This window comes from Chiloscyllium plagiosum, chromosome 6 (genome assembly GCF_004010195.1).
Source record: "Chiloscyllium plagiosum isolate BGI_BamShark_2017 chromosome 6, ASM401019v2, whole genome shotgun sequence".
NCBI classification, from domain to species: Eukaryota; Metazoa; Chordata; class Chondrichthyes; order Orectolobiformes; family Hemiscylliidae; genus Chiloscyllium; species Chiloscyllium plagiosum.
This window is the reverse complement of record NC_057715.1, coordinates 25,651,745-25,676,443: the sequence shown is the minus strand read 5'-3', so window position 1 is coordinate 25,676,443 and position 24,699 is coordinate 25,651,745. Positions and strand designations below refer to the sequence as shown.

The 24,699-nt window shown below is 40.3% G+C and overlaps 1 protein-coding gene across 1 annotated transcript; it reads left to right on the top strand.

Annotated features, from left to right (window-relative positions):
• Positions 1-97: 97 nt before the first annotated feature.
• mzt1 (mitotic spindle organizing protein 1) lies at positions 98-19,615 on the top strand. The gene is made up of 3 exons (XM_043691378.1): positions 98-281; positions 15,675-15,820; positions 18,651-19,615. The coding sequence occupies exons 1-3, from the start codon at positions 236-238 to the stop codon at positions 18,672-18,674; spliced, it is 216 nt and encodes a 71-aa protein (XP_043547313.1). The 5' UTR covers positions 98-235; the 3' UTR covers positions 18,675-19,615.
• Positions 19,616-24,699: the final 5,084 nt, after the last annotated feature.

Sequence of the window (24,699 nt, the reverse complement as noted above, 5' to 3'; positions counted from 1 at the left end):
AATCAGATTCAAACGGCCGCTAGGATTCTAAACGGCCGCTGTGACCCATGAGAAAAGCCCTCAGAGAGACAACAAGATGCCCAAGTTTCTATCGGCTGGACACCGACCGGTCACTTCAATCGACTTGTAGCCGCAGTTCCCCGCCCGCTATGGCGACTTTTATAATTTTTTTTGAGTTGTGAACATGTAATGGGCGGGGACTGGGTGGCTGTGGTTCCGGGTGAAAGGTGGAGCAATGGCGAACGCCACTAATCTGAACGCGGTGAGAGAGACCATGGACGGTGAGTCTGTGAGAGAACCGAGTGACTGAAGTCGGCTGGGCTAGCACCCGGAGCAGTTCTGATCCTCCTACCGATCTTTCTTGCCTTTAAGGGAGTCCATTGCTACTTCACCGCACTAAATTCCTGGGTGGGAGACGGAGGGCACCGAAACGTTGACGCTGCTGTCCTTCCACAGATGCTGCCAGACCTGCTGAGTTTCTCCAGTACTTTGTTTTATTTCGCGGATAGATAGATGGATGGGATGGGAGGGGAGGGGGTGGGGCAGATTTAAAAGTAACATCCAGGGATAAAGGGATAGTGCAGGAATTGTGGTGAAGGAGAATTGATGGCCTCATTAAATGGCAAATTTAACTCCCAAAGGGCTGAATTTCTCTTGCTTTCATTCATGCAGTGTGGGCTGTGGAATGACGTACTGCTCCTATTTCTTACGTATTTGTGTTTCTGGACAAAGCCATCTAAGCATGAACAGTACCTGTCACCCTAATTTAGAGTCAGAGATGTACTGCACAGAAACAGACTCTTTGGTCCAACTCATCTGTGCTGACCAGATATTGAATTTATTGTCATGTGTACAGAGGCACAGTGAAAATTAATCTAGTCCGATTTGACAGCACTTGGCCCATATCCCTCTCAACCCTTTCTTTTCACTTACCCATCCAGATGGCTTTTAAATGTTGTAATTGTACCAGCCTCCATTACTTCCTCTGGCAGTTCATTCCATGCACGTGCTACCCTTTGTTAAAAAGTTGCCCCTTAGTTCTTTTTTAAGTCTTTTCCCACTCATCTTAAATCTACACCTTCTCGTTCTGGACCTCGGCATGTTCAAAAATATAGGCCCATGCAATTTATGCCTCTCATTGTATCCTATAGTATGGAAGCAAGCGATTCAGCCCATCGGGTCCCTATCAACCCTGTGAAGAGCTTTCTCACCCCAATCCCTGTACGTTCCTGGACACTGGTCAATTTAGCTTAGCCAATCTGCCTAACTTGCACATCTTTGGACTGTGGGAGGAAACCAGAGCACCTGGAAGGAATCCATGCAGACACTGGAAGAATGTGCAAACTCCGCACAGACAGGTGCCTGAGGGTGGAATTGATATCAGGTCCCTGGTTCGGCATAAGGCAGCAGTGCTAACCACTGTGCTGTCCCAAGTTGAACAAGTGTTTATATATGATTCCATCAATATGATCTGATTCAATATGAGTCTTTATTTATATGTTTTCCACTTCGTACCTTACAACTATCTGGACATGTTTTGATGTTTATAAAGAAACAAAGAAGTGTGGAAGTTGGAACTCTAAAACGGAAGCTGGCTGGAGAAACTCAGCAGGTCTGGCAGCATCTGTGGAGAGAAAGCAGAGATAACGTTTCCCATCCGGTGACTCCTTTTCAGAACTAATTGGACTGAGTTAAAGGTTGGCATATCTGCTGAAGATGAGGTGGGTAGGCAATGGGAGTAAGGGATAGGTGGAGATGGAGCCCAGAGAGAGCGAGAGAAAACAGCAGTTGGGCGTAACTGAGGAATGGCTAATGGTCAGCCTGGGAGAGTCAGTTGCCAAAGGGGACCACTAGTAGTTGACAATGGGTTGGTTGTCATAGAAGTCCTTGTGATGTTAGGGCCTGGGTGTGGGGGTGGGTAAAGAACATGGAAGAAGGTGCTCAGGCCCTAAAACTATTGAACTCTACATTGAATCCTGAAGGCTCCAGGGTCCCCAAGTGGAAAATGAGATTCTGTTCTTTCAGTTTACATTGATCTTCGCTGGAGCATTGCAGCAAGCCTGAGACATAAATGTTGGCCAAGGAACACTGTTGAAGTTGCAGGCAATCGAAAGTTGTCATTTTTATACAAATGGGTGTTCTGCAAAGTGGTCACCCAATCTGTATTTCTTCTCCCCATTGTAGAGGAAACCCACATGGTGAACAGTGAATATAGTAGGTAAAAACAATGACCGCAGATGCTGGAAACCAGATTTTGGATTAGTGGTGCTGGAAGAGCACAGCTGTTCAGACAGCATCCGAGGAACAGCAAAAATCGACGTTTCGGGCAAAAAAATACAGTAGACGAGTGAGTGAAGTGCAAGTAAATTGCTGCTTCACCTGGAAGGTGTCTGGTGCCTTCTGTGCTGAGGAGTGAAGAAGTAAATTGACAGGTGTTACTCCTTGTGCAATTGCATGGGAAAATGCCATGGGGGTGTGGGAGGTATTGGGAATGGAGTGCAGCAAGGTATCCCAAAATGGCAGAGCCTGCAGATGACTCCTGAAGGAAGGGAAGGGGAATATACCTGGTGATGGCATCCCACTTGAGGTGGTGGAAATGGTGGCTTATGATCCTTTGGATTTGATGGTGGTGGAGTGGCAAGTGAGAACCAGGGGACCTGATCCATCTTCTGGGTAGGAAGAGAAGGAGTGAGGGCAGAAGTGAGGGAGATTGGTTCAACATATCTGAGGGCCCTATCAACCACTAGCAAGGAATCCTCAGTTGAGAAAGAAGTGGGCATATCAGAGGCCCCGTTGCAGAAGTTGGCATCATCCGAAAAGATGCGACGGAGAAAATTTGCAAACAAGACCGCCTGAGCAGACCCACTGTTTCTGCCTGATTCTGCCCCACAGAATTCTTCTCTTCCTATCTGATTTGATTTTTGTTTCCTCCCCTTTTCCAGCCCCTTCACACTAACATTTGTGATTCTTCTGACGCTTCATGTTAGTTTCAGAATTTCCAGTTTGCGGGCTCCAACCTCCTCTTCACAATGGACATGCAATCCTTTTCACTTCCAACCACCATCGGGATGATCTTGGGACCCTCCACTAGTTCCTGGAAGAAGGCCTGAACTGTCCCTCTCTTCCTCCATACTCCTCCGAGAAGGTCCTTCCTTGTTGAACAACTTTTTTTTTTAACTTCTGCTTTAACTCCTCTCCTTTTCTTCAGATCAAAAGTGTGGCCATAGATATCAGCAAAATAGTAATGCCGGTCTCTTTGTAGGGTATACAGAATATTCCTTGTTCCAGTCCTACTTTAGGCCATCCCCACAATACTTTCTCTGGTATGTTGATGACATCATCGTGCTGTTTCCCTCATCCAGAATTGGAAAGATTTATCAATTTCTCTTCCAGCTCCTCCCTTCAGTTCCTCAACATTTGCTTTCATTTCTTGGGATAGGCTGATATCCACTACAAGCCCATTGATTCCTATTTCCCCTCTCACCCTAAAGACTCCATTCCACCTTTGTTTTCAGCCGAAGATTCCCTGCTACTGCAGGGCATTTTGCTGTGTCTGACCCATCTCGCGCACTGATGCCCTCATCCCATCACTTCCCGCTCAAAGCCGATAGGGTCTCGCTGTCCTCACTTTCCACCCCACCAGCACCCACACCTCAAAGATCATAAAACCACCATTTCCTCCACCACCCCTTCCTTCCCTTGTCAGCCTTCTGCAGGGATTGTTCCCTCATGGACACCTTAGTCCACTACTCCCCTTCCAAACCTCCCCTCATCTACATGGCAACTTATTATGTAGTTGCAGAAGGTGTTACAACTGCCCATTTCCCTCTTCCTTCCTTATTATCTAAGGATACAAACACACCTTCCAGGTGAAGCAGTGATTTACCAGCACTTCACTCAACTTATTATACTGCTCACCATGTGGTCTCTTTTACACTGAGGAAACAAAATAGAGATTGGATGATCACTTTGCAGAACACCTACGTTCTGTCTGCAAAATTGATTGAGCTTCTCATTACCTGCAATTACAACAGGTGTACTCTGGCTAACGTCACTGTCTCAGGCTTGCTGCAGTAATGAAGCTCAATGCAAGCCGAAAGACAGTGTCTCATTTTCCGCTTGAGCATCTGGAGCCTTCAGGAGTCAATATTGGGTTCAATGATTTTAGGTATCCATCCCCACACTGCAGGCCCTGTCATCACAAGGGCTTCTATGACAACCATGGGGAGAAAGTGAGGTCTGCAGATGCTGGAGATTAGAGATGGAAATGTGTTGCTGGAAAAACGCAGCAGGTCAGGCAGCATCTAGGGAACAGGAGAATCGACGTTTCGGGCATTAGCCCTTCTTCAGGAATTCCTGAAGAAGGGCTAATGCCCGAAACGTCGATTCTCCTGTTCCCTAGATGCTGCCTGACCTGCTGCGTTTTTCCAGCAACACATTTCCATCTCTTCTATGACAACCAGCCCATCGAGAGCCACTAGTTGTCCACATTCCCTGGAACGTCTGAGGCTGAGGGGTGACCTTATAAAGGTGTATAAAATCATGAGAGATATGGGTAGGGTAAGTTGACATGTTGTTTTCCCTGGGTTAGAGTCCTGAACCAGAGGGCATAGGTTAAGGTGAGAGGGGAAAGGTTTAAAATTGTACCTAAGGGACAATCTTTTCATGTAAAGGGTGATCCATGTATGGAATGAGCTGTCAGATGAAGTGGTGGAGGCTGGTACAATCACAACATTTAAAAGTCATCTGGATGGGTATATGAATAGGAAGGGTTTAGAGGGATATGGGCCAAGTGCTGTCAAATCGGACTAGATTACTTTAGGAAACTGGTCGGCATAGATGAGTTGGATCAAAGGGATTCCTTGTTGTAGATTGCTGCCACTCAATGCATCATGAAAAAGAATTAGAATTGCAGCAATCAAAATATATCAAGTCATAGAGATGTACAGCAGAAAAACAGACCAACACATCCATGCCGGCCAGATATCCCAACCTAATCTAGTCCCTTTTGCCAGCACTTGGCCCATATCCCTCTAAATTTTCCTGTTCATTTACCCATCCAGATGCCTTTTTAAATGTTGCAAATGTACCAGCCTCCACCACTACCTCTGGCAGTTCATTCCATACACACACCACCATCTGCTTGAACAAGTTGCTTCTTAGATCTTTCTTAAATCTTTCCCCTCTCATCCTAAACCTATGCCCTCTAGTTCTGGACTTTCCCCACCTCAGGAAAAAGACTTTGTCTATTTACCTATCTATGCTCCTTATGATTTTATAAACCTCTATAAGGTCACCCCTCAACCTCTGCTCCAGGGAAAACAGCCCAGCCTATTCAGCCTGTCCCTATAGCTCAACCCTGGCAATATCCTTGTAAATCTTTTTGGAACCCTTTCAACTTTCACAACATCCTTTCGATATGAAGGAGAGCAGTCTTGCATGTAATATTCCAAAAATGGCCTAACCGGCATTCTGTACATGACCTCCCAACTCTTATACTCAATACTCTCTCTAATAAAGGAGAGCATACCAAACGCTGCCTTCACTATCCTATCTACCTGCAACTCCAGTTCCAAGGAGCTATGAACCTGCACTCCAAGGTCTCTTTGTTCAGCAACACTCCCTCGGACTTTACCATTAAGTGTAGAAGTCCTGCTCTGATTTGCTTTCCCAAAATGCAGCACCTCATATTTATCTAAATTAAACTCCATCTGCCACTCCTCAGCACTTTGGCCCATCTGATCAAGATCCTGTTGTAATCTGAGGTAACCTTTCTTGCTGTCCACAACACCTCCAGTTTTGGTGTCATCTGCAAACTTATTAACTATACCTCCTATGTTTGCATCCAAATCATTTATATAAATGACAAAAAGTAGTGGATGCGGCACTGATCCTTGTGGCACCCCATTGGTGACAGGCTTCCAGTCTGAAAAACAACCCTCCACCACCACCCTCTCTTCTGCCTTTGAGTTAGTTCTGTATCCAAATGACTAGTTCTCCCTTATTCCATGAGATCTAACCTTGTTAACCAATCTCCATGGAGAACCTTGTCGAACGCCTTAATGAAGTCCATATAGATTACATTTCCTGCTCTGCCCTCATCAGTCCTCTTTTTGGTTTTTTTTGAAGAAGCAACAATCAAGTTTGTGAGACATTATTTCCCATGCACAAAGCGATGTTGACTACCCCTAATCAGTTCTTGCCTTTCCCTCCAACATCTTGCTCACCGATCTATAGTTCCCTGGCTAATCCTTACACCTTTCTTAAATAGCAGTACCATGTTAGCCAACCTCCAGTCTTCCAGCACCTCACCTGTGACTATTGATGATACAAATATCTCAGCAAGGGGCCCAGCAATCACTTCCCTAGCTTAGTGCAGAGTTCTAGGGTACACCTGATCAGGTCCTGGAGATTTATCCACCTTTATGCATTTCAAGACATCCAACACTTGCTCCTCTGTAATATGGACATTTTTCAAGATGTCACCATCTATTTTCACACATTCTATATATTCCATGTCATTGTCCACAGGAAACACTGATGCAAAATACTAGTTTAGTATCTTCCCCCATCTTCTGTGGTTCCACATGAATGTTTGAGGAGAAAGTGAGGTCTGCAGATGCTGGAGATCAGAGATGGAAATGTGTTGCTGGAAAAGCACAGCAGGTCAGGCAGCATCTAGGGAACAGGAGAATCGACGTTTCGGGCATTAGCCCTTCTTCAGGAATGAGGAAATTCTCCTAACAGGGATATGTCTATGGACTCTCATTATCTCCTTTCTAAAGGCTTCCTATTTCCCATATCTGTACATGGAAGGTGCAACAAAGAAATGAGAACAAGAATGGCAATGAAAGGGGCCACATTTGATAAAAGATTATTGCTAACCAGAAAATGTAATACATAACTGAGTGATTGTCGGGAGTTTGGTTTGGACCAACTTTCCTCATTCCTGAAGAAGGGCTAATGCCCGAAACGTCAATTCTCCTGTTCCCTAGATGCTGCCTGACCTGCTGTGCTTTTCCAGCAACACGTTTCCATCCACATGAATGTTGCCTTGCTGATCTTTGAGGGGCCCTGTTGTCTCTCCCTCATTACCCTTTTGTCCTTAATGGATTTGTAAAAACCCTTTGGATTCTCCTTAACCCTTTTTGACAAAACTATCTCACGTCCCCTTTTTGCCATCTTGATTTCCCTCTTAAATATACTCCTACTGCCTTGATACTCTTTAAAGGAATCATTTGATCTATCCTGTCTATACCTGACATATTCATCCTTCTTTTTCTTAACCAAACCCTCAGTTTCTTTAATCATCCAGCATTCCCTGCATCTACCAGCCTTTCCTTTCACCCTAACAGGGATATGTCTATGGACTCTCATTATCTCCTTTCTAAAGGCTTCCTATTTCCCATATCTGTACATGGAAGGTGCAACAAAGAAATGAGAACAAGAATGGCAATGAAAGGGGCCACATTTGATAAAAGATGATTGCTAACCAGAAAATGTAATACATAACTGAGTGATTGTCGGGAGTTTGGTTTGGAGCATTATTTTGTACATATGAGAGATTCAGAACTTGCAGAAGAAGATCAACTTGCTAAATAGCTTTGAAGCATGGGTTTGGAATAAATTGTGGGGAGAAAAAACACCTGGACGTGAATTAGAAATGAAGTGCTGAACAGAGTGAATTCTTCAACATAGTTAGGAAAAGTTAGAGACTGGACACATTTAAGAATCAGACTTGGAAGATTTTCAGGGAAAAGAGCAAAGAAGAGAATATCTGTCCTGGATTATTACGTGAAAGATGTTATGAGCAAATGAAAACAATCCCATTTAGCTTCATATTATGGGACAGCTGCTGTTAGTGAAGGACCTGCCTTTGAACAGAGAACACATAAGGAGTTATGAGATACTAAAATACCTTTTTTTAAATTTAATACTATACATTAATTAATTACCTCGTAATTAATGTTTGATCTGTCTTGATTTGTAGTTGGTTACAATAAAAATTGAAAACTCAGTTCTTTCTGCAGTTCAGAATTTTAGCACTTTTTAAAATGTTATGTTTTTACAGAAATGGTAACAGTCGTGCCTTCTATGATGATCATAATGTAATTGAATATGGGATGGGGGAAATAGATTCTGAAAATTGTTGCTGGCACTTATGGTGTGAACGTTACTTAACATTTGTCAGCACTAGCCTGATCGTTGTCTTGGTCTTGCTACATGTATGTACAGCTACTTAATTATCTATGCAATTGTGAATTAAACAGATCACATGCAGTCACCAGTAAATGTCTCTGAATGAAAAGGTAATTGATAAAGCAGCTGAATGTAGTTTGGCTTACCCCAATACCCTGAGGACCTGGCACAGTTTTGATCATGTAGTGGTTATCATGTTCGCCTCTCTCAGTTTGATCCTGGGTGGGAACAAATCTCCTTCCTTTGAGCTCTGCCCAAAACGCATACACTGTGTCCCTACTTCTGAGTCAGGAGGCTTGAGTTCAGATCCTACCTGCTCCGGAGATGTACAAGAACACCTCTGATTAGGAAAATACAAAAATACTTACCCTGAGGAGCTGGGACTCTTGTGACACAGTGGTAGTGTCGCTTTTCCTGGACTGAGGGGCCCAGATTCAAGTCCCACCTACTCCAGAAGTGTGTACTAACATCTCTAACCAGATTGATTTGAAAAATAGGCTTTTATGAGACAGTGCCAGTGTCTCTACATCTGAGCCAGGAGGCTTTGGTTCAACTCCCACCTGCTCTGGAATTGTGCTATAACATCTCTGAACAGATTGATTAGAAAATACAAAGATTTCCTACCCTGAGGAACTGGGGTTCTTGTGATGCAGTGGTAGCGTCCCTACCACTGGATCATGAGGCCTTGGTTCAAGTGGTAGCACCCACTGTTTACAAGATTCAGCTCTTGCTCTGAGTGTACTGGTCATTCACTCACAGAAATGCGCCCTTGGAAATCCTTTTAGCCTCCACTGGCTATGCAAAAACAAAGCCTGTCCATATTTATACCCAATGACTGGTGTACACGTTGTGCCCTAGTATACACCTTACCATTTTTTACCCTCCACAATGAAGTACCTAAAGTAGATGATGAATGGAACGCCCATCAACATGCGAATCAGTTCTGATCAAAAAGTAGAGGAAAAACAAAACTGGACTTACACAACTTCTTTCATCAACAAACCTGGTGGTCCAGGTTGCTGGGAGGTCTTATTCCTGGCTGGGGTGTTGAGATGGCCCTAAATCAGATAAGTGACCTTGCATATGATATTGAAAAACTTGCCAACTCAACTGGCTATGCTCTGAAGCTAGTGAACAAGGAGTTACAGGAGACACTGATGATGACGCTTCAGAATTGGTAGTGCTGGATTTCCTCCTTGCGAAAGAAGGAGGTGCTTGTTCAGTCATTGGCCCACAATGTTGCACCTACATCGATGATTTCTCAAAGGACATTTCTGACGACACAGGTCTTATCAACAAAACGGGTCAAGACCAGGGAAGATTGACCGTCGTCTGATTCATGTCGATAGAGTGTTACTTGCTGGCTATAGTTGCTGTGTGGATGGATCATATGGGATGTACTGATATTCCTTGGATGAGACCAAGGACTATACATTGTCATCCACTTATGCATGCAATGGACCGTACATTGCTTTTCCCCTAAGCCAAAGAGGAATTTGGTTAATCATCCCTGGTCCACTCCTGTACCTCTATGCTCGAACTCCCATGTTAGAATCCAGTATCTTTCAGACTCTGCTCCTCCGAATGATGACTCGCCAGAGGAGGCACTTGATTTATTAAGAATTCAAATTGACCAAATGGACTAATTATACTTGTATAAGCTATGTCGTTGTCATGAAATGACAAAAGGAAGGAATGAGAAAGTTTATAGCCTTAAATGTTGTCCTTAAACATTTAAACTAAAATGTAATTTTGAATTATAGAACACATTTGCTGCACACTAGAAAATGGTGCGCAGGGAAGATAAGATAATGAAGAACATTTGCCTTAACATCAGTGAATCTGTATAAACAAGACACCGAGCCATAACATTCATGGCTGTTCCTTTGTGAAATTAATGAACAGTGTTTAATTCTGACCTCTCAACGAAACTCTGTATCAATTTACCTTCTCTCCCGAATTCTTGTCATTCGCTATTATCTGTCTAGTTTAGAACATGCAGTGCTTTTATCAACTTTTGTGTTTGTGAACCTTGAATATCAAGGAATATACAGAATTGAATAAAGAGATAGATGGGAGCTTTGTAGCAAATACAGAGGACTCAAGAATGTGCAAGGGGAAACTTGAAAAGAAAATCAGAAAAGCAAAAAGAACAATGGCAGGAAAATCCTATCTTATTTTACAAGACTTTTAAGATAAATAGGGAAACTATATGGCAATTAAGGATCGTAGTGGTAATTTGTGCAAGGAGCCGGGGATGTCGATTCGGTTCGAAATGAATACCTTGTATTGGTGTTCACTAGTGCGAGTGATTATGTGGGTATAGAAATCAGGGAGAAGGACTGTGACATTAATTAAAAAGTTAGCACCGACGGAAAGGAGGTTCTGAGCACAGTAGTCTGATAATCCTAAGAGTACTTAAATCTATAATGCAAGATGAAATGTAATCCAGACTGTTGAGTGAGGCAACGGAGGAAATGCCAAGCAGTAACTTTTCAAATCCTCCTTGACTACTGGGGAGGTGCCAGAGGATTGGTAGACAGCCAATGTGTACTGTTATTCAATAAGGATCAGGAGATAAACCTGAATTCCACAGACCAGTCAGTCTAACCACAGTGGTGGGAAACTATTGGAAGCAATATTGAGCAAATAATTAAATTGGATATGAATAGGCAGCAGCTAATCAAGTTAGTTAATACAGTTTTATTGAGAGGAGGTCATGATTGACTTGCTTGTTTGACTTTTTTGAAGAACTGACCAGCTGTATAGTTGAGGGTAATGCACGTACTGCATTTGGACTTCAATAAAGCATTTGGCTTACAGGGAAAAGGTAGGGAGCTGGATCTGGGTGGGATGGACTTTGGAGGGGTTGGTGTGGACTCAAAGGACCAAATGGCCTGCTTCCACACGAGGGATTCTATGATTGTAAAAGGAACAATTTTTAAATTGTTGGACTGGTGTTTTTATTTTAAGGTAGCTACACTTCAGTCATCACCTGTCAGTTAATTTGCGCTTAAAATATATAAAGGAACAAACATTTTGTTTCCTAAAGTACAAAATTTCCCATCAGCTGAAAGTACCACTGACTGATGTCTGGATAAATTAAGCAAATTGGAACTCTGCAAATCTTTGAGACTGACTTTTTCCAATGAGTGTGAAGCTGGAAGAGTACAGCAGGTCAGACAGCATCCAAGGAGAAAGGAAGTCAATGATTTGGGCTGAAACCCTTCGTCAAGATGAAGGGATTTGACCAGAAACATGACTTTCCTGCTCCTCTGATACTGTCTGATTCGCTGTGCTCTTTGAGCTTCTGTTGACTCTGACCTCCAGCATGTGCAGTCTTTACTGGCTCCTAGTCACTTTTTTTTCCCAGTCGTTCCAGAGCTAGTTAATTGTATGCAGGAGGTTTAAACTTCCTGAGCAATTGCAACATTGTCTGTATTTTGGGACTTCGAGATGTCCCATAGTGCGACTTTCAGGGTATTTCTGGTCAACAAGTATCTAGAGGCCAGAGGATCTTGATCACTTTTTAAACTTGACTTTGGAAAGCAATAACATCTGTTTGTATGTTTAATCCTATAATTGTTCTTGTATTTACCTTGTATAATACATGTATTACGTAGGATCATTCTACCATCATTAAAGGCCAACATATCCTCCAAGTCAATGTTATGACAGGCCAACTAGTTTCATAAAACATGGCTCAAATTGCTTTAGACCCCAAATTAAATTAACTCAGGGCTGCTAGTATTTGATTCTCTCTATCACGCAACTGAAGTTAATGTTTTAATACAGTATAGGGAATGTGGCTTACAGCAAGTCATTATGACTCTGGAATCTCATTTGCTGTAAGCATTTCTTATATAAGTGTCATGCTGAATTATATGTATGTAAAGGTTAATGAATCTAAAGTTTCTACTGCATTTGGTAAAATCTGCTTGTTACATTTTGTATATCACCACATATTGAACAAATCTATTTCTAATTCATGTGCATAGTAACACCCCACATTTTTCATTTTAAGTTTTAATAGTCACTCCTCCCACGAACTTTGTATTAAAGGACTTTAAATTGTTATACATTTTTAGTTCAACAAAATGTGATGGGAGCATCAACTGAAATTTATTATAATTTCAAAAATATTTTGTTTTTAACAGAAGCTGTGAACTTCCACTTTTGGTTGTTTCTTCAAATATCTGAAGCATTCAAATATTTTAAGGTTTTTAAAATTTAAATGTCCAGTCTTAATTATTCTTTCAATAAAGCTCTAATTTAACTGTATCACCTTTCTCCAGATTGACTGCATTTCAGTCAGTTTTAGAGCATGAAAAGAGGCCTATAAGTCCATCATGTCCTGACCGATCATCAACATCCATCTACTCTCATTCCATTTTTCAGCACTTGACCCATCGCTTGTATGCTGTGGAGGTTCAACTGTTCACCTCAATACTTTTTAAAGGTTGTGAAAGTTCCCGCCCTGATCATCCTTTTAGGCCGTGAATTCGAAATATCCCTTACCCTGTGGGTGAAGACGCTTTACTTGAATCTCCTGTAAACCTCTTGGCCTAATTTCTGCTCCTGTGTGTTATGGTCATATTTAGTCTCACTTTGTAGCTGAAGTGTTCCAGTTCAAGCAAAGTCTGATAAATCTGTGTGCCCTCCCTCTAGTGCAATGACTGGAACTGCACACAATGTGGTTTAACTAACACTTTGTACACCTAATCATAAGCAAATATCTCATTCCTTAATGCTATCAAGGATAGATCAAGTCCCTCTGATCCTCTGTACTTACCATTCATTGTGAATTCCCTTCTCTTGTTAGTCCTCCCAAGTACTTCACCTCATACTTTTTAGTATTAAATTCCATTTCTAATATTCTGCCTGTGTGACTAGTCTGTTTATATTGTCCTTTATTCTAAGACTTTCTTCCTTGCTATTTAGCACACCAACAATTTTCATGTCATTTTCAAACTTAATGATCGTATCTACTACACTTATATTTTGATCATTGATGTACACTTCAAGCAGCAACAAATGTTGTGGTGCATCAATGGACACAGGTATCACTGGCTCCCACCTGCCACTGACCTAGTGTTGGCTCCAATTTGCCAAATTGCCATGGATTGCATGAGCTCTTACTTTCTGGACCGGTCTTAATGTGGCACCTTGTCAAAAGTCTTGATGAAGTCCATGTAGACCACCAACTGGACTATCTTCAACTCTCCACCTTGTCACCCCCTTGGAAAAACTCAATCAACATGAACCCCTGCCCCGCAAAGCCATGTTGGTAATCCTTGATTACTCCTTGTCTCTCCAAAATGGAGTTTAAATCTGTCCCTCAGAATTTTTTTCCACTCAGTTCCCTGCTACATTATCCTGTAGTTTCCTGGTTTATCCCTATCGCATCTTCTTGAATAATGATACCAACCAAATGATAGGCTGATGTACATATTAATTGTGTTATTAAGGTCCCATGTTGTGAGAGAGAAATGGGATTATTTGCAGATGTGGAAAGTGGGATTATCCTGTCATTTCACTCCATTTTCCTTCCCCGCTGCTCTATGCTGGCTGGGCTGTAGAATTGAAGATCTTCAGTGCGACATGGCTGCTAATAGAGGGCATTTTAGAAATGTTTCGATGTTTGGAATGTCTGCTCAACAGGCACAGATAATAAAATTCATTTGGCAGTATTCCCACTTTTGTATAAGGGTCTTACAGCAGCTAATAGTCCTGAGACCATTGAGACAAAGCCAAGTAGGCAGTGTCTTGTTGATTCCTGTTGGGTAATTAGATAACTCTTATGCCTTCATCTGTAGCTATGTTGATGAATCAGTAAGGGAGACCATAGCTGGCCAGTGCGTAAGAGCCCTTGAGCCTTGTTGCTGCTTTTTGAAGAAGCAGCCAGAAGTCTTTTCTTTTATCCCTTTCTTTATATTCATGATGTAACTTGCCTCCTTACGATAGAGAAATACCAGAGAGCAGATAGAAGTCATCCAGTTTAAGTTCAGGCAGTTAGTGATATCTCTGCAAGTTACTGTGAGAATGGGATCCAACTACATTCAATGGGGACAACATTCTCAAACTTGGTAGACATATTCATTGGTAAATAACAGAGCCAGATAGTTGTTCATTTAAGTTTTCTGGTCAGTTCCCTATTTCAGAATTGAGCAGTCCCATAAGATACTCTGTAATTATCTCTCTTCTTCCCTGAATACTAAGCAAATCATCTGAAACTGGAGTAGTAAAGAAGGAGATGCTTCACTATTTATACTTTGATCATTAACATTATTGTCATCCCTGACCTGGGAACTGCTTCTTTTCAATATAATAACTGTTGATAAAAGGCAAGTATCCAGAATGCATATTATAAAAAGCAGTGTTTTGCTCCTGTCTTTTTCCCCTTTGGGATAGGATAATGAGCCTTTATTGTGTGGTAAGGTGTGTGAACTGACCATTTCTTAAGTGGACCTTATTGTCTGGACCTGAGGAGGAGATTAGTGTACTTATTGATCTGTTTGTAACATCATCACCTGAGGGGTTAATGAATAATTTTAATGAAATGCTTGAGGCCTGTGAATGCTTTAGGAAATTATTTTATTCAGAGAGAAAAGTCTGCTCATTTTACCAAAGCAAGCAAATCTCTCATGCTTGGCTAATGTATATATTGAGATAGTTACTATTACAGAGTTATAATTTTTTTGTCTTGAATTACTTCCTGAAGGGAATTTCCCAGTAATCTTTCACATGCATAAGCAATTTAGTCTGTAATCATCTTGCACATTTAAGTAACTTGCAGTTATCTTAAAATTGTCACATTATTTCATCAAGTTGATTTGTCAGTGACTGAGTATGAACACTCCCTTTGTTCACTCTTCCAATTATGAGCTACTATTCATGAAAGTTCAAACTTGATGTTTCTGTCAGTTGGCTTCACATAGAGTGTAAAGTAATGTTGATGTATTTGGGAATTTTCCTAGTTAATGCAGTCGTGTTTTGATTTGAAGTGCAGCAAAAGGTCTTCAGAGTGACTGTAATGAGTTTTGAAATACAGATGTCTGCAGAGCTGAAGCAAACAGTACTATAACAAAGTAAGCTGCTAGTATATAAATGACAGTTGTGTCTCAGTTGGGGGCATGGTTGTAAAGTCCCTCTCCAGAGATTCGAACATAAAATCGAGGATAACTGTTATATTGAGGCCTGTCTGGTGACTATAAAGCTCCCATGGAGTAAATGTGAAGAAGAGCTCTGAGATATTTTCACCGATAACCTATCCAGTATTCACCCCAAAACCATTATCTGGTTACTATGTTGGAACTTTTTTGTATGTAAATTGTTTTCTGCATTTCCTAGCTTTTATAGCAATTTCATTGGCTTTAAATAACTTTTTGGATACCTTGAGATTAAAAGGTACGTGCCAATGCAAATGGCTCATACTTGTTGCTATCGTGTTATCAATTATTATCTGTTTCTTTCAGTTCTTCTTGAAATCTCAAGATTGCTGAATACTGGTCTTGATATGGAGTCTCTCTCAATTTGTGTCCGACTTTGTGAACAAGGGATCAATCCTGAAGCCTTGGCTTCAGTTATTAAGGAGCTGCGAAAGGCTACTGATTCACTCAAAGTAAGAAAGATTGATGTGCAATAAAATTTGATGCAATTGCAGAATTGTTCAGTGGAAAAAAGTGTTTTGATCCTTAACACCTGTGTCAGCTTTCTGACATCTTTTAGAACTGAGTCCATCCTTATAGAGGACTGATGGTTATACCTGGAGAACCTGTTTGTTGCAACAAAATAATTATGTATGATGGTTAATGGATATAAAACCTGTGATAGAAAGATTAATCAATAAAGTAGCAGAAGCCCTGCAGATGATTCGATTGAATGAATCTGCTAGTTTGGCATTAGGCTTTTTGTTTTATAAAAGTGAAAATGTCACCATTTACTTATCAAAGTTGATATAGTTGGAGGAACCAGTAAGCTCTTAATTCCTGTTTTGTATTTGAGGAAGAAGATTGTTTATATAGATGCATTTTGAGTGAAGCTGAAAAATGTGTTGCTGGAAAAGCGCAGCAGGTCAGGCAGCATCAAAGGAGCAGGAGAATCGACGTTTCGGGCATAAACCCTTCAGGAATCTTTTTGAGTGAATACAACAATTAAAAATGTGATTAGAAGAAAAGCAATGTGTTGGTTTTGGGGCAGCACAGTGGCTCAGTGGTTTGCACTGTTGCCTCACAGCGCCATGGTTACTGTCTGTGTGGAGTTTGCACATTCTTCCCCTCGTATCTGCATGGGTTTCTTTTGGGTGCTCCAGTCTCCTCCTACAGCCCAAAGATGTGCATGTCAGGTGAATTGGCCATGCTAAATTGCTCATAGTGTTAGGCACATTAGTCAGGGGTAAATGCAGGGTCTGGGTGAGTTACTCTTTGGAGGATCGGTGTGGACTTGTTGGGTCAAATGTTTTCACATTGTAGAAAATCTAATCAATCATATCTTTGCAGTGAAATATTGCACTACACATGCAATTCATAGACCTGTAAGTTGAGTTTCCTAAGAATGAATTGCAACCAGATTTTGGGATAGAAGATCTACATGGTTGAACAACAATTGACACTGAGAGCAATGTGCTGAGAAAAGAATTAACTGGTACTTAAATCTAGAAATGAAATAAAGAATAGTCAGCATGAATTTCAGAATGGAAGGTCATGGTTGAATAGCCTCTTTGTTACTCCTTTCAAAAAAAAAATTCAAAGTACAGATAAGGTCAATGCGGTAGATGTAATATCTTTGTAAATTTATAAAGTGAAGGTGAGGGGAGATTTAGATGTCTTCAAATTAAGAATGGTTTTGATGGAGTAACCAAGAAAAATTGTTTACACTGCCAGTAGGATTCATGATTTTATGGCATATGACCACATTGCTGATAGAAGAAGAGGTCTCTTCTAATGTTAATGCCCCTCAGGATCCTGAGGAAGACACAACCAGCAAACATTTGTGGTACTTGCATGGGAGGTTTAAAATTCCAGTTGTCAGTTTCTGCTCAGTAATTAACCAGAACAATGCAAATTTTGGCAGTTTGCCCTGCACTTACTTGGTAGACTATAAATGTCTATCATTGTAACTCTCAGTAAATCAACTAAAGAGCTAAAGCACTCTACAATACCCACAGCAAGGTTCAATCTTTCCATAACCATGTTCAGCACCCCTTGATCATGTTCAGTGTTCATCCTCATTCTCCCTACTGGAGGCAGATAGGGTTTATCCCACTCTGTGCCAGGCTGTCCTGACTTACCTTCTGGAATCCCTGATTCCTGTCTGGTTAATGCTAGAGGAATCTAGAGTTGTGGAGAATGAGGCAGGGATTTGGTAGTGTGATATCACTGCCACGGATGAAAGTGGTGAGGAGGTTGATCACTGTTGGGAAGGATGAGGGTTGAGCTTGGGGTTCACACTAAACAAAGGCGTGCCAACCATGATTAATGAATAATTCTCAACAGTCATGGAACATTTAAACTTACCAGAATATGGCATCTACTGTTGTAAAAAAGGGTCATAGTTTGACTTCCTCTGACTATTTCCGCTACAAAGGAACAGTTGTATTTCAGGTATGCTCCACATTTCTGAAGGAACCAGGGTCTGAAGTACCAGCAAGGTACAGAGCTGGTTTTAACATACACAGGTAAGAGTAGAGTGTCAATCCAATGATGATTACCATGCCTTGAAATAGCCATGTAATAGATTTAGGATGCAGCTTCTGTTGAATACAGACACCGGTTCAAAACGTTGAACTAACTGCTGTGTCTGATAATTCAATGTCCCTTTCTGCTGTGGTCAATATGCCACATTTTGGCACATATCAAGTCAAATGCACATTGTATTTTCAATGGATCTGAACCCAAATGTAAAATCATGGTGTGAGAATATCTAACAAAGGAGCTAGGGTACAAAACGAATGCATTGTACTATATTCCTAGTGTCTGATCACTGTAGCAGGGAAAGAAGGTTATTTTCTGAAAGGAATAATTTTTTCCCCAGTGAAATGTGTTTTCATGGGTAACTTTTTTTAAGAAGAGCATAAAGAATTGCAATATTTTACACTACTTTGATTTAGGCAAATTAGTTTGCATAAATCATGTTTTGACTAATTCTAGCTCCTGAACAAACACATTTCTACCCAGAAATTACATGAATGGTAATGTGACTAAAATTTGTTATTTGTTTTACCTGCTGTAGAAACATCCTTTTTTATGACTACTGACCAATCCCTGATATCTTAATTTAAATTTTGTAGTCATACATTCGACCAACTTAAATGCAGTATTGAGCACTTCTTAATATATACTTATAAGCCAAGAGGATATCAAAACTAAAACTACACAAAAAAATTCACATTTATTGTACTAGAAAAGTAACAAGTCTGTTCTGTAACTAATTTGGATGTTGTTTCTCCTTAGGCTGCTGAGAATATGACTGGTTGACATCACCTTTGTGACAGAGAATCCCATCTTGGTACCTGTATCAGGTCGCACTGAAAATCATTGAGATGAAAAAATGTATGGAACAAACAAAAACAAATACAAATCATTTTGTACCACGGAACATAAAAATGGAATGTTGTGGATTAGTCTGTTGATGTTGATATGCAAATTCTTGCTACATAGGTCCACAATGAATCTGTTAATCCCTATTTAAAATTGATTTGCATATTATACATTTGTGTTAAAAAGGAGCTATCTGAAAAGCACTGACCATTTGCTGGGGGCTGGTTACTAAACCATACACGGTACAATTTAACTTGGATTATGTGTCTGAAAATGACAATTTTAAGTTTGACTGTAATTATTACGTATTGTAATTAACTTTTCTTTGTGGCTTTTGTATTTGGTAGCAAAATATACTTCATCTCAATGTGGAATGACCCCTCCTAATATTTTATTCATACACCAACATGGTATTGTGAATGTTATTTAAATATGCTTTGTTCTTTTCCTCTTAGAATTATAAAGTACTGCCAACTATACAGTTAATCACTATCTGAAAATTAAAAATGTTCAAATAATCCAATTAGTTCACAAATAAATCACATTTGCAATACTGCAAATTAATATTATTACTTACAATGTTATAACTGTTTCAACTCAGCAAAACCAGATTATCAAATCTTACTGAATCCAAATTTTTGGCTGATTCAGCAGGTTTTGTTTTCCCTGTAGGATGCTATTAACAAATTCACTTGAGAATTATGGCTTGTGAACATTGCATAGATTTTATACTGCTTTTGTACAAATATACTCTGCCCTTTGAGTGTGTCAATTTTGTAACCTAATTTCTTCTTGTTTAAAGTTATTTCCAAGCTTAATGTGATTTTATATCAGTGATAAAAATTACAGTAACTCAATAAACAAACCTTTTCATTTAAGTTGTTTGATTTCTGGTATAATCTGTATGTTAAGTTCATTGATGCTTCAGCTCAATATAACCATGTCAGATTTCAAAGCAAAATGGCCTTCACCATTGCAATATTAGTACAGTTTCTGCTACGCATTACAAAACTAAAGGTTCTACACCTAAAATAAGCTTTTTCTTATTTATACATACTTGGTGTATATTTTTAAATACGTATGTGCTTAAACCAAGAAACTCAAGATGTATCCAAAGTTGAAGATCACGCCCAATTTTAACAATTGCATCAAGTTCACCATTTCTGACCTACTTCCAGAGTTAGCTTGTCAATTTACCAAAAGCAAATTCATCTCAGGAATGCAATGGAGCTGGAAGTATTTCTGCATCTCCTGGCTCCACATTTTTTCTCTCTTGTTTTGCTTTACCTTGGCAGCTGCTTGTTTGGTCACACCTACGTGGTTGAGACGAAACTATGCTTGTAATTTTAACCTCATCCACTGGATACATTTTGGGGTGCATTGTTGATTCTACTGTTGTGCTTGATATTAAATTTGGTTGAGCTTAATAAATAGTAAAGTCCAAAGGTTTTCTGGGGTAGGTAGGAATGTGAAATTTGAGGTCATAATTGAATTGTGCACAAATATTATTGATGACCAAGCAGGCTTTGGAGGCAGAGGTGTCACTAGACTATTGATCTAGAACCCCAAGCCAATGTTCTCTGAAGATGGGTTCAACTTCCAACATGGCAGGTGGCCAAGTGACCTATTACTGTGCCTCGCTGATATGTATGTTTGTAAAATTGGACGGATTATAAAATAAGTGATACATTGGCAGACTCAACCTGACTACTGAGTTGGATATAAATTTCCTCCCATGTCATCATTTTTAAAGATTGGATAAGGAAATAAACATTTGGCTGACAGGATATGAAAACAGGGAACATAAATTTGTTTAAAGTATTTTCTCAAGTGGAGGGTAACTGCTAATGTTGACTGCTTGGGTTGGAGGCCCACTTCCATATTGTAACTTCTGCCTTTCTGTGCATGCTATGTGCGCTTTCTGGCACCCGTTTTTAATAAAAGATTTTAAATCCAGAGCAATTTGTGTGCTAGGGTCCTTTATTATTCCATCCCACTGTTGTATAGGATTTAAACTAAGTTCACTGTGGAGACAGTAAAATACTTTCCCTGCATCCACTAAAGTTTTAGTAATCTGTCTCAATGAATTCAAAAAATAGTTTTCACAAAAGTAGGCATCATTGAGGAAAAGTTAAAGTTGTATCTCTACAGCCTGATACTCTAATTCTTACTGTCAGCTGAATATAAAGAACTGTAAGAAATAGCTCCTCTCACTAACCCCTCTCGCTCCTGTCCCTTTGTAATAGATATATTGAAAAGTAAGACAACACTGACCAGAGAAAGTGTCTGCTATTAATATCCAACATTTTGAAACAGATTGAAATTTACCTAGCCTAAAGGCTCTCTAGACAAATGAGAAAGGAAAAATCAGGACAGCAACCCAAGTATTCATTGTGAAGGTACTAGCTTATATATAATTAAAATGTGTATGAAAATGTAACTGTTTAAAAATATCTGCACTGCAAAGTCTAAATTTTGTGTTTAAATTAGACATGACTATCTAAAAATATATTTTTCCTGCCCCGAGGAAATAATTATTATCTCAACCAGTTTTGTGTGCAAATCTTTACATTGTAGTATGTAAATTTGCTAAGCATCACTAACTAGTTTTCCTTTTCTGATTCTGCACTGTGAAACTGTGATCCTTTTGTAAATCGATGCTACTATACAAGTGAAAATTGCTGTTGTTTTATATTTAGGGTGACCAGCTTTTTAAAAGTTAAAACTCAGACATTGGAAAGCCATGGAAAGTTGTGGCTTCATGACGATTGAAATGTACTTAACCACTGGCAGGAGCCTGTGGAAGGAATGGCTGAAGGTCATGTAATAGATATGGTAAATTGTTCAAAAGATATAATCATAAGTGGAGTTATCGGCAAAGAGATGGTGTTAATTCATTTGCCTTGCTGTGGGATGCAAAGGGTGTTTGCAGGAAGAAGGATGAAACTTCACATTACTCCCAGTGCAGTTTGTTTGACAACAACGAGTCAAAAAGTATATTTGAACTTTCTGAAATTCAGGTCAGCAGAACATTTAAGGAAAAACTGGGATAACTGGTCACCCATTTATTTCTTAACAAATTAATTATGTCACATCTCATTGAGACTGTGCTGTAAATCAAGCCCCACTATACCGAGTTATTATAAAAGATAAAGATTTTAAAAAGTAAACAATTTACCCATCTTTTAAACCCAAGTTGACATAAGACAAATACTTGTTTTCTGCAGGCAGAAGACCCTTTTCATTGGTAATTGGTCACTGGTCAACAATCTAACCAGCTACTGCTGTTAACCAAAACTCCATTTGTACATAACCCTTCAGGTCCAGTTCATCTACAACCACTGTTGTAAGCCATAGATGTGCAAACACTGTTCATGATGTGTATGATGTTCCTTGCTATCAAACAATGCAAAAATCATAGTCATAGAGGTGTACTTAAAGCCAATTTTTTTCTCATTTCAGTCCACAATTAAAAATACCCAAAAAGTAAAAAAACATATTTCTGTCATTAAATGTCGTTGTTTGTAACCTGAACAGAAACTCTACCTGAAAAAGAAGATTTAATTCAGAGTTTTAAATTGTTGACCATAATTCTTCTAACAATGTGCAGGAGAGAGAGAAAGAAACCCGTAACACTCCCTGACATAGCAGTGAAGCTGCACAGTTACTGTCTTTGCTGTTGAATTCATGTATCCCTGGACATCGGAGGAGCCTGTTTGGGAGAGGTCACAATACAGAGACAGATAAGTGAATAGTTTTAAGTGTGGCCTTGGGCCCTTGCTGTAAATCTGCATTAGTGAGTAGAGTGGGTTCTTTCTTGATTATATGTTTTATTGAGATATGTCTCTTGATTAAACTTAAAAATATAAGCTATAAGTATTAAATTAGCCTGGAGCAGTGTTTTATAGAGAAAGAAGATGGTGCTATCTTCTGGGTCTGCAGACTGAAAGAAGCAAAAATGATATGCTCTTATCGGATGTGGGAGTTCAGGGAGAGTTTACGTGTTTCAGAGGATTATATCTGCAATAAATGCCATTGGTTGTGAATCCTATCAGATGGAATGGATCGGTTGGAGTGACAGAGGCATGAGGAATTTTCAAGAGCAAGGGGGTGTAATGGTTGGCAGTTATAGGAAGGGAGAAAAGTTGCAGACACAGTCACATAGATGGGTTAACTCCAGGAAAGGTAAGAGAGGTAGGCAGGTAGTGCAGGAGTCTTCAGTGGCTATCACCATTTTAAACAAGTATGCTGTTTTGGAAAATGTAGGGGTGATGGATTCTCAGGGGAATGTAGCACGAACAGCCTTGTTATTGGTATTGTTATTGCAATGAAGGGTATGTCAGGTTCCAAGCCTCTCTAGTCAGAGGCACAGACAGACATTTCTGTGGCCAGCAGCGAAAAATCTGAATGGTGTGTTGCCTTCCTGGTGCCAGGATCCAGGATGTTTCAGAGAGGGTGCAGAAGGTTCTCAAGAGGGAGAGGGTCCAGCAGGAGGTGAATGTACACATTGGAGGCAATGACATAGGTAGGGAAAAGGATGAGATTATGAAGGAACAATATAGAGACTTAAGCAGGAATTTAAAAAGGAGGTGCTCGAGAGTAGTAATATCTAGATTACTCCCAGTGTTATGAGCTAGTAAGGGTAGGAAGAGGAGGGTAGAGCAGATGAGTGCATGGCTGAGGAGCTGATGTATGGGAGAAGGATTCACATTTTTGGATCATTGGAATTTCCTCTGAGGTAGAAGTAACGTGTACACAAAGGACAGATTGCACCTGAATTGGAAGAGGACTAATAAACTGGCAGGGAGATTTGAGACTGCTACTTGGGAGGTTTTAAACTAGTAAGATGGGAGGGGGTGTGACCCAGGGAGATACTGAGGGTAGAGATCAATCTGAGACTGGTACAGTTGAGAAAAGAAGTGAATCAAAAAATCAGGGCAGGCAGGGACAAAGCAGAGAACAAGGTAGGGCTGATAAATTAAACTGCATTTATTTCAATGCAAGAGGCCAAATAGGGGAGGCAGATGAACTCAGGACATGGTTAGGATCATGGGGCTGGGATATCATAGCAATTATAGAAATATGGCTCAGAGATGGACAGGACTGTCAGCTTAATGTTCCAGGATACAAATGCAACAGGAAGGACAGAAAGGGAGGCAAGAAAGGGGGGGGGGGCGGTGGCATTTTTGATAAGGGATAGCATTACTGCTGTGCTGAGGGAGGATATTCCCAGAAACACATCCAGGAAAGTTATTTGGGTGGAACTGAGAAATAAGAAAGGGATGATCACCTTATTGGGATTGTATTATAGACCCCCTAATAGTCAGCGAGAAATTGAGAAACAAATTTGTAAGGAGATCTCAGTTATTTGTAAGAAATAACGGTGGTTATGGTGGGGAATTTTAATTTTTCAAACATAGACTTGGACTGCCATAGTGTTAAGGGTTTAGATGGAGAGGAGTTTGTTAAGTGCGTACAAGAAAATGTTCATATTCAATATGTGGATGTACCTACTAGAGAAGATGCAAAACTTGACCTACTCTTGGAAAATAAGGCAGGGCAGGTGACTGAAGTTTCAGTGGGGGAACACTTTGGGGCCAACGACCATAAATCTATTAGTTTTAAAATAATGATGGGAAAGGATAGACCAGATTTAAAAGTTAACGAGGTAAAAACAATGACTGCAGATGCTGGACACCAGATTCTGGATTAGTGGTGCTGGAAGAGCACAGCAGTTCAGGCAGCATCCAAGGACCTTTGAAATCGACGTTTCGAGCAAAAGCCCTTCATCAGGAATAAAGGCAATGAGCCTGGAGGGTGGAGAGATAAGCTAGAGGAGGGTGGGGTTGGGGAGAAAGTAGCATAGAGTACAATGGGTGAGTGGGGGAGGGGATGAAGGTGATAGGTCAGGGAGGAGAGGGTGGAGTGGATAGGTGGAAAAGGAGATAGGCAGGTAGGACAA

Bases quoted from the DNA above. Each gene is read 5' to 3' on its own strand.
- mzt1 (XM_043691378.1), top strand. From the start codon at position 236: ATGGCGAACGCCACTAATCTGAACGCGGTGAGAGAGACCATGGACG. The intron at 282-15,674 runs GTGAGTCTGTGA...TGTTTCTTTCAG, and splicing joins GGTGAGAGAGACCATGGACG to TTCTTCTTGAAATCTCAAGA. The intron at 15,821-18,650 runs GTAAGAAAGATT...GTTTCTCCTTAG, and splicing joins AGGCTACTGATTCACTCAAA to GCTGCTGAGAATATGACTGG.